The following is a 9,852-nucleotide window of genomic DNA, read 5'->3' on the forward strand; positions in this document are numbered from 1 at the left end:
TGGAGAAAGGAGGCAGACAATCTGACATGGGGCGGAGCTCATCCTTATTATATATGATGTTGCCAAAAAGTGAAAACATTTTTTCTTTATTTACTCTTTAAAGTTTGGACGTTTTGCAAAATGTTAACATAGTACATTTCTTTATCTACTTTTGATTTGTTTATTTTATGTACAATAATGTTTGAAGTTCAATGGTGTAGGATGTATCAAATTATTTAACTTAATTTCTGCGCTTGAAATAAACCATTTTTTAGTTTGGAAAATATAAAGTGAAAAACCATTATGTCAGCATAGTTTGAAGAAAAAAACACGTGTTCGTGTACTCTTTTACGAACGAAAAGTAGGATTGACCGTCACATTATAACGTCCCCACGGCTGAAAGGGCTAGCATGTTTGGTAGGACGGGGATTCGAACCCGCGACCCTCAGATTGCGAGTCGAGCACTCTAATCACCAGGTCATGCCGGGCCCCACTGAAAGGTAAACTCGTACAGTTAGAGTATCATGTTTAAGTCATATGTAAACACACAGATGTAAAATGTCTATTGCTAAACATCTAGGCATATTGATCACATTATTTTTCAGCTTTTATGTATAATAAACTCGTTTTGTATCATATAATAAAAAAAATAAGACTTCTATAAACACTATTACATTTGAGTTGATTTGTTTTAATGACCATTTTATTAAAATATAGATCAATTTCAGCTTTTTAATTTATTGGCCTCCCCTTAAAATTGTTTTGCTTCCCCCCTCTAACGCCCGAGTGGAAAACCTGGCTACACACTGTAAACATCCATAACACATTTTATTTAAGAGTTTTACCAGCCACATCTTTCTCATGCTGGTGAAGCGCTGGAAATCACCTGAGAGGGCGCTGTGATAACTGTAATTGTAATGAAGCCGGTTCATGGTCTCTCCATTAGTATCAGGAATATAAATATATTCGCATGTTTGTAATGCGGTAATTGGTTATTAAGAATGATATATGACACAGTTGGTTAATGGTTGGTTGAATTACTATGCTTGCAGCCATAAAAATTATAAGCAACTAATGGATTTATTCATCCATGAAAAAACGAGAACTTTAAAAAAATGCCTGGCATTTGTGATAGTGTTGAAAGTTAATCTTGCTATGTGATAATAGTGCTCCACAAATGCCTGGAAGGTAGTTACATAATTCAGTTGCGTTTTTAAAGGTAAGCTTATAAAACTACGAAGAAACTCAACAGACAAAAACTAAGCGATTGCACCCTCCTTCTAGGATGTAATATCCCCCAGAAACAAAGTTAATAATTATTCTAATAACCTATAAATGAAAGCAAGAGAAAAGTTCTAATGATATGTCAATCACATTTACTATATCCAGTGCTGACGAAGCTTCGTTCAATACTTCAGCTCATCTAGCCGAATGGGAAACAACAAAAGCAGTAGTGGTCTTGGCGGCATTTATAGCATCAGTTGGATGAATACCGGTATGAGCTAGATTAAATACACCAAGTGTAATTATTATCGATTTTATTTAAGTTATTTACATATCAGAATTACGGAAAGGATTAATAAAACTGTTATTTATTATCATTATTACTTGAGTTAACTTCATTATTATTCAGAAGAACTCTCTCTCTCTCTCCGGATCAGGATTTAGGTCTTTTACGACCTGGGAGAGTCAGGTTATAGTAGACCTGTTTCTCCCTAAAGAAGACTGGAGAACCAGCAAGCTAGTTTTCAAAGCACCCACGTGAATGGTTTCATGACGTGTATATGTTAATTAATGAAAATTCAACTTTTAATCACGATGATTTGAAACGGAGAAATTTCGCATTCATTTTTTCTTTGAATATATACAGCTTCTACTGTGCCGGGTGGAACAGTCTCATGATCGAAAAGAGTGTGTAACGCCTTCGCGAAGAACAAAAAGGCGATTAACATTTCCATCCTGGGCCCCTGAATGTAGGAGGGGCTTCAGCTTTTGGCGCCACAAGGAAAATAAACGATGGGTAGTTCCTCTGGTCCCTACAGCTGAGTCAGACGAAACCTGAATACTAGAGGAATTAATAAAGGCGATAGTCAGCTAGTTTGTATATATCCATCCCCTCGGCACAAAGTGGACCCGTCCGCTGACTTAGATTTCTTGCTTGTTTGATTACTCGAAGCCTGCTCTTGTCATTTAAGTACACGCGCTGTGTGGTTAGTCTGTCACCCTTAGGCACTTTCCTTGACATGACTTCAACTCCGGTCCGTTTGCTACTGAGCACAAACATTTCCCTGACAAACTGTCCACGGGACTGGTAAGGTACATGGATGGCCCTCACTTTACAAGACACTGAAGTGACATACAAAAGATTAGGAATAAAACAGACGTGAAGTAAGATCAAATTGTTTTTATAAGTGATGACCTGATATGAGTCCAATATACTTACTCTCGTTTGATATTGATTGTGAAGATTTCGTATACAAAATTCAACCTTCATTAAGAACTGGAGGAAAATATATAACTAAAAGTATGTTTACTATGCATCGTAACGGAAACCGTAGAAAACGGTCACACAGTAGCCCGAACTGTACGGGATTTAATTGAGGAATTCTGATAACGTGCGAAGCTTTGCTTAAATTCTGTGGCAAACTTTTTCCAGTGACGCTATTGTAACAAAAACAGAGGTGTTTCATAAGCATGACATAGGCTTAGAAATGATTAAAGCCGAAAACCTAGGCAAATCGTGTAATAATTATAGTAGCCAAGAGCTTTCACTTGTGGTTGTTGGCATTTTGATGTGAAGTGAGTTTAAGGATAACGATTCTGAAAAAAGTACACAAAACTGTAACTAACTGTAACCTTGTTAACAACTTGTGATGAAAAGTGTTTGGGAATATACCGTTTCCAAGGTTACCCTTAATGGAAAATTGCCAAGTAAACAGTTTTCAATACATTGAATGGAAAAACCACAAAAAATGATCTGCTCCAGACAAACACCTTCAGATTAATGTTGTAACAGAAGTATCGCAATCAATGTAACTCCAAAGTAATCCGTGTGTGTGGGGGGACTGAATGTTAACCCCCGGACGTGAGGTTCTTGTGTAAGCTTTAAGTCCATTAAGTTGGTATATGCACGTGGAATTTATCCTGCGGAGTGCCTAACAAGGCACATCCTGCGGTCTTTTAAATTACATATATACTTCTACGGATGGTGAAACAAGAGAGTGGTGAGTTCTCTACTCGGACCTACCGACCTTTTGATGTCAAACTGTCCATTCTCAAGCGTGTCAGTCTGGTCAGCGATGATCACAGCATGTTTGACCCATCCTGCTACGTCCAGTGCAAACGTACTTCTGACCAGGATTATGAGTCAGACGGCTCACTTACCTGGGAAGATTTCTTCGGTGAGTCTAGTTGTAAGTTATAAAAAAACACATGTATTGATTTATTGTGATCTATCTCTCTTTTTATGTTTGGAATAATTAATTGTTCTCAATAAAAAAACAGTACATATCGATGTTTTTAATGTTGGCGTGTTTGTTTTTTACTTTTATTATTCATGGTGGTTATATGATTTCTAAGCATATTATTCTATAAGTCACAAGTTATGCCGTGTGTAATAGAATTGGGTACAGTTACGTTATGTATTGTGACGTATGAACGTTTAAAACAAAATGTATGATAAAAATAATTAATATACCATTGTAGTATTACAGTTAATGTCATAACACGAAGTTGTGTAATGCATTTTTAAAATAACAAAGCTAACGTTTCAAGTTTTGCCATAAACAAGTTTCAACAGGTGTGCTCAAGGTCCAAGCTGCCCACGTTATTAGAGTTTGCGTCCTTTCTGTGTGATGGCTACTGAATTACACTGATTACTCCCAGAAATTTGACCAATCTCTCTTCTCTCTATATATCTTTTTCATTTGATAACGAACAATACGAACATATTTTTCATGTTATTTCATCATATTTTTATGCACACCTTCTCAAGCTTTTACGTATTTGATTCTACTACTCACACACTATTTGCTAACGTAATCGTCATTTTTCAGTTGCATTCCTTCTTAAAGTCGTTGCTGTTATATACTAATCTACTCCGTGACAATAACTAAAAGTTGAACTTTCGTAAGAACTAATATAATGATTGTCATTTCGTTGCAGTAAAAAGTTATGTAATAGACTTACATTATAATGATGGCACTCTGCAGAAATAAGAAAAACGTGTTGCAAGTAAGGAGTCATTAATTAACTCGCGTACCTTGTTTGAGAGCTTTACGACTTTTAGCAAATATTACAAGCTAGAGCTAAATAACTAAATCCATAACTAAAATCAGTCGTCGCGCTTGACGATTTGCAGAAAATTAGGACAACTGACATTATTTTTGTAATCTGTAAACATTAGAAAAAAACGAAATCAGTTGATTACTAAAATTCTAAAGAATACTTTGACCTATCAGTGAAAAAATTTGAAAACATTACCTTATAATTTAAGGTAAGCTCAGTTCATTGCGTTGTAGCCCCAATTTACAGTAGAGTATGCTGGTTAATCTGAAATCATAGCTTTATCAATGACTCAACAACAAACTAGATGTCTACTGCCGTAAAGATATAGATAACTCTGCTTGAAGTCACAACCCACAGCAAGCAACGTGAAGTAAAATGTTATAATTTCTAAAAACCCATAATGATCCGGCTAAGAATAAAGTGTGACAAGATATTAATGTTTTGTATAATATTATCAGCATATGTTTTTTATAGTTAACATATATGAAAATAAAATAATTGTGCCTATGTTATTTTAAACACATCCCAGTTCATGGTATTTCAATATATAACCAACGACCGACTTTTCGAGCAAAGAGTCATTCGGTATCTTGCCAGTCTATTTCGTTAATAGAGCTACGTTGGTATCGTCAGAATATGTGAGCAGAAAATACATTTGAATTAAGTTTACTGTGAATGTGAATAATCTGAGTGCATGAAGGAAGGATACATGGTATATGATCAGCTAGTACCTATATTGTTACTGCATTTTCAAAGGAATATAAAGTTTCATTAAAAACGTTACTACATAAAAGCAAACTCATTATCATGTTTTCATTTTGTAAAGAAGCTTATTTTCAGTTGCGGGAAATGTACAAAAGTTAAGCAAAAGTTTGTTTGTTTGTAATTAAGCACAAAGCTACACAATGGGCTATCTTTGCTCTGCCCACCACGGGTATCGAAACCCGGATTCTAGCGTTTTAGGTCCGCAGACATACCGCTGTGCCACTGGAGGGCTTAAGAAGAAGAAAAAATACTTCAACCTTTTCTTTTGAAGGCTCGAGCTGAAGATATGTATTACATTCTTGCCAGTAATCTGTGGTATAAACTGTTTTGCTTATAGTTCCTAATGTTTAAGCACGGGTTCAAAACATTTTAGGTTCAAAATGACTGAGGTGGGCGACACATCCATGGCAGGAAACCATAGTGATAAAGCATGCATACATGTAATAATAAGCTGTCAAACAACGACTTATAAGTATAATAAAGTGATCTATTTTTTTTTGGGGGGGGGACATACTACATATTTTGAAACAGGTAATATATGTTCCCCCTGTAATAAATAACTTTATTATGCTTATAAATCGTTGTTTGACAGCTTATTGTTGTTAAACGTTCAGAGATGTTAACATAATATTACACTGCTATTTTATATACTGATGTTAATGTTCGCATATAAGAATGCTTAATGATTCATTATTTGGTATGACAACATTTATATGTATTATCATTTTTTGGGCAGAATTTGTAATATGCAATTATCATCCTTTCCTCGTACGGTATATACAAAGGTTCCATTCAAAAGCCCTTTGTTAATTTTATCGTCTTTAATACTGTCCATAATGAAATGATGTAAATATGAACGTAAAAGAAAAAACAAGTTTAATTTCATTGAAAATGCATACAGTCCTATAATGTAATTAAAGACTTCAGTAGTTTAATTTCATTGAAAATGCGTACAGTCCTATAGCGTAATTAAAGACTTTAGTAGTTTAATTTTATTGAAAATGTATACAGTCCTATAGTGTAATTAAAGGCTTTAGTAGTTTAATTTTATTGAAAATGTATACAGTCCTATAGTGTAATTAAAGACTTCAGTAGGTATACATTTTCAATAAAATTAAAAGTCCTATAGCGTAATTAAAGACTTCAGTAGTTTAATTTTATTAAAAATGTATACAGTCCTATAGCGTAATTAAAGACTTCAGTAGTTTAATTTCATTGAAAATGTATACAGTCCTATAGTGTAATTAAAGACTTCAGTAGTTTAATTTCATTGAAAATGTATACAGTCCTATAGTGTAATTAAAGACTTAAGTAGTTTAATTTTATTGAAAATGTATACAGTCCTATAGTGTAATTAAATACTTTGGTTTATAAAGGTTGGACAATCAACTAAATGGTTTGCGCTTTAATTTTCTGGCGTTGTGCGCGGTATTATCAAGTAAAATAAGCCAGAAAATGGCTTAGTGCGCGGTATTATCAAGTAAAATAAGCCAACAGATTAACTATTATGATCCCAGTCACAGAATATTCTGAGCATTTTTACGCAGAACGTGAATAAGTCAGAAGATATAGACTGGAAAACAGTTGTTTCCGTTTGAAACAAAAACAACAACTTTATTTACAGTTGAAACAGCAACCAAAATAGACTCGTGGTATCATCTATTTTTAGTTTCCCTGAATACAGCAAGTTAAGTCCAAGTCTGGACATCTAGCGAATCTGACCAACAACTGTTTTTTAGGAAAATATCCTATGTTAATCTTTATCAGAGAGCCAAGTTACACTCGGCATCAGGTCAGCCTCATTTAAAGAGAGAAGAAAAATACAGCAACTCCCTACTTCCTGTGCGGCATATTCTTTCAAGCCAGCACGATAACTTGACCAACACGAACGTCAGGAGAGAAAGTACAAGTCTGGATTGACCCCCTGCTGTCCGTGATAAGCTCAAGAACAAGAGTAGCGTCAGTAAAGGATGGATATATCCTATTTAGGTAGAACGTCCAACTACAGCTATGTGTACTGGAATCAAAAATAATATATCAATTTTCTGTGTTATGAAATGTTATAACCCCAATACCTACATACTACTTTTTCAGCGAAATAACAGTATTAATTAGATCCGTTGACTCTAAACGAATATTTTATTTCTTTCTTCTTCTTCTTTTTTTTTGTCTAAGTACGATTTTTTGTTTATGCACTGCTTTCTTAATATCGTTGTAAATATATTTCTATGTTAATTTAGCAGTTTTTGAAGTGTTCGTAACCAACCCACTCTTTTTTTTTATATACAGGCACTAACTTTATTTGAAATTCACAATAAAAGTCTCACAGTATACATTACTGTATTAGGACAATTCGAACAGTTTTATTTATTCCTCAATTATTAGAATCACCTTTAAAATCTTTCTATAAAAATTTACCAAAATGGTAAAAGGAAATTAAATATTTATTGTTGAAAACTGATTGTTCAAGTGTTCTTAATGTGAAGGATGTGCTTGCTTATGACTAATATTACAACGTTTACAGTTTGAGAATCTCTTGAAATACATCGATCAAATTATAAAACAGGTTTTAGCTACTTTTCCGACATATGAACCATCAAATGTTGGCTAACGGTGGTCGGAATACGTTATATGAATATTTCACTCTTACACAGTGTCAAAACTCAGTGATTGAAGCCAAAGATGTCATTGTTTGGGTTAATATACGATTCAAATCTCATGTTTGTATGACAGTATTATTTGCCCAAAATTAGTTTGCTTTATGAAAAACAAACAAAAAAAAACTCATTTCAAACTGGGCTGTTTGCGCGCTGCCAACCACAGGAATCGAATCGCGATTCTAGCGTTATCAGCCCTTAAGATTAACGCTGAACTATCGGCCGGGGGAGGGCTCACTTCATATTTACTAGTCGAAGTTGTAATAATTTTATGTTATACTCTTTTTATCAAAAAATGAAATGAAAAGTAAATCTTTCGAAAGTTTTTCGTACATTTCGTCGAACTTTTTCTGTCAACTCAAGGTTCGAAATCATTTTCTATTTTTCAAGTGGGTTTAGTCTTTCTTGATGTTATGTAACAAAATACCGCATATTCTATATATATATATAAGCGATTCAAAGGAAAACTTGTAAAACTCTCATTATTTTCTTAAATCCTATCATAATATCTACTGTTCTTATATTTTTAATGTTTGCTCATTAAAACTATCGTGGGACTATCACTTATCTAACATATTTTAATTTGTTCAGATAATCATATGTTTTTTACTTTGTTTTTCTCTCTCTCAACGCAAAGTTTTAAATAAGCAGTAATGAAACTTGATATAATTTTACATTTTTTATCCTTTATCTAACAGAATGAGTCATCTTTATGTTATTCTTCCTCCACATCCTTGCTCTTTCCTCAACTATTTTTTCACTGTCTTGATGCACATAGTTGTAGTTTGAGCTGGTGTTGGGTTCGAACGAGAACTATTTTTACACACACTGTTGGATAGAGTTTGTTCAGCTTCGATCCTACCACTCATACACAACCAAGTTTATATATACCTATAAAATAGAAAGAAAAATGATGTCTTTGGTTGAAATGTTTGGGAAAATTGTCGGTCTTTTACAGTTTTTTGTTCTCACATTTGTTTCATTTGCTTTTTAATTCTGGTGTTACTGAAATAAATACATATAGGTCGATTGAAAGACACAGAAACTGATTTAGAGAGGAGAGATGGTTGGGGATGGTTAGATAAAGAATTAGCGTTACGATAAATCCATATGCCTCATAACATTATTTAACTGGCCGCCACAAGTGCAATTTTATCTGTCAGCGTTTCCTGCTTCTTTTTTTTTCATGTCTAGAGTGAATATAAAATTGCAGGTTATGTTACATTTTTTAAGATTTAATACAAATTCAGCGTATAGTAACGTGATACTTCCTTCCACGTGGCGCCTCTGAGTCCGCGGAAGTCAAGTAAGGGTTTTAATTCCTCGTGGCGAATTCAAATATGTTTCATGTTGTTGTTTGTCAATTTAATTTCCATTTTTCGTGTCTGAGCATGCATCTGTACAATTAGTTACGATATGTTTGACTGTTGTTCATGTAGATTTAGTTGCTCAGGGCTTTACTGTTTGGTTTCTTTTAGTCAAGAGTACTGATTTTAGTTTCAGTAGTCATGAAATGAGCGTCCTTGTAATTTTTACAACACTGATGAAGTAAGCACCGGGTAGAACCACATAAAACTACCTCGAATGTTAAAGTGCTTTTGCATTATTAACGTAATTTGAGTTATTATTCGCATGTTAAACATGCTGAGTTAAGAATAGCATGGAACTTAAAGAAATATAACTGACTCCACCCCAATAATATCTTGGAACTTAACAAAGAGATATAAGTGACTCCACCCCAATAATATCTTGGAACTTAACAAAGAGATATAATTGACTTCACCCCAATAATATCTTGGAACTTAACAAAGAGATATAAGTGACTCCACCCCAAGAATAGCTTGGAACTTAACAAAGAGATGTAAGTGACTCCACCCCAAGAATAGCTTGGAACTTAATAAAGAGATGTAAGTGACTCCACCCCAAGAATAGCTTGGAATTTAACAAACAAATACAATTGACTCTACCCCAAGAATAGCTTGGAACTTAACAAAGAGATATAAGTGACTCCACCCCAAGAATAGCTTGGAACTTAACAAAGAGATATAAGTGACTCCACCCCAAGAATAGCTTGGAACTTAACAAAGAGATATAAGTGACTCCACCCCAAGAATAGCTTGGAACTTAACAAAGAGATATAAGTGACTCCACCCCAAGAATAGCT

The 9,852-nt window shown here is 34.2% G+C and overlaps 1 protein-coding gene across 2 annotated transcripts in view; it reads left to right on the forward strand.

Moving 5' to 3' along the window:
• The first annotated feature begins 1,476 nt into the window (after positions 1-1,476).
• Positions 1,477-9,852, forward strand: part of LOC106465329 (pleckstrin homology domain-containing family G member 3-like) — a 62,969-nt gene continuing 54,593 nt past the window's right edge. The window contains exon 1 of one of the 2 annotated variants that reach the window (XR_002611952.1): positions 1,477-3,380. Coding sequence is in view for 1 of the 2 variants with exons in the window: in XM_013925541.2 (XP_013780995.1) it covers positions 3,185-3,380 (196 nt within the window). In the remaining variant the exon portion in view is untranslated. The remainder of the gene's footprint in view (positions 3,381-9,852) is intronic. The other variant, XM_013925541.2, reaches the window with a different exon arrangement.

Source organism: Limulus polyphemus, unplaced genomic scaffold (genome assembly GCF_000517525.1).
Source record: "Limulus polyphemus unplaced genomic scaffold, Limulus_polyphemus-2.1.2 Scaffold1910, whole genome shotgun sequence".
NCBI lineage: Eukaryota > Metazoa > Arthropoda > Merostomata > Xiphosura > Limulidae > Limulus > Limulus polyphemus.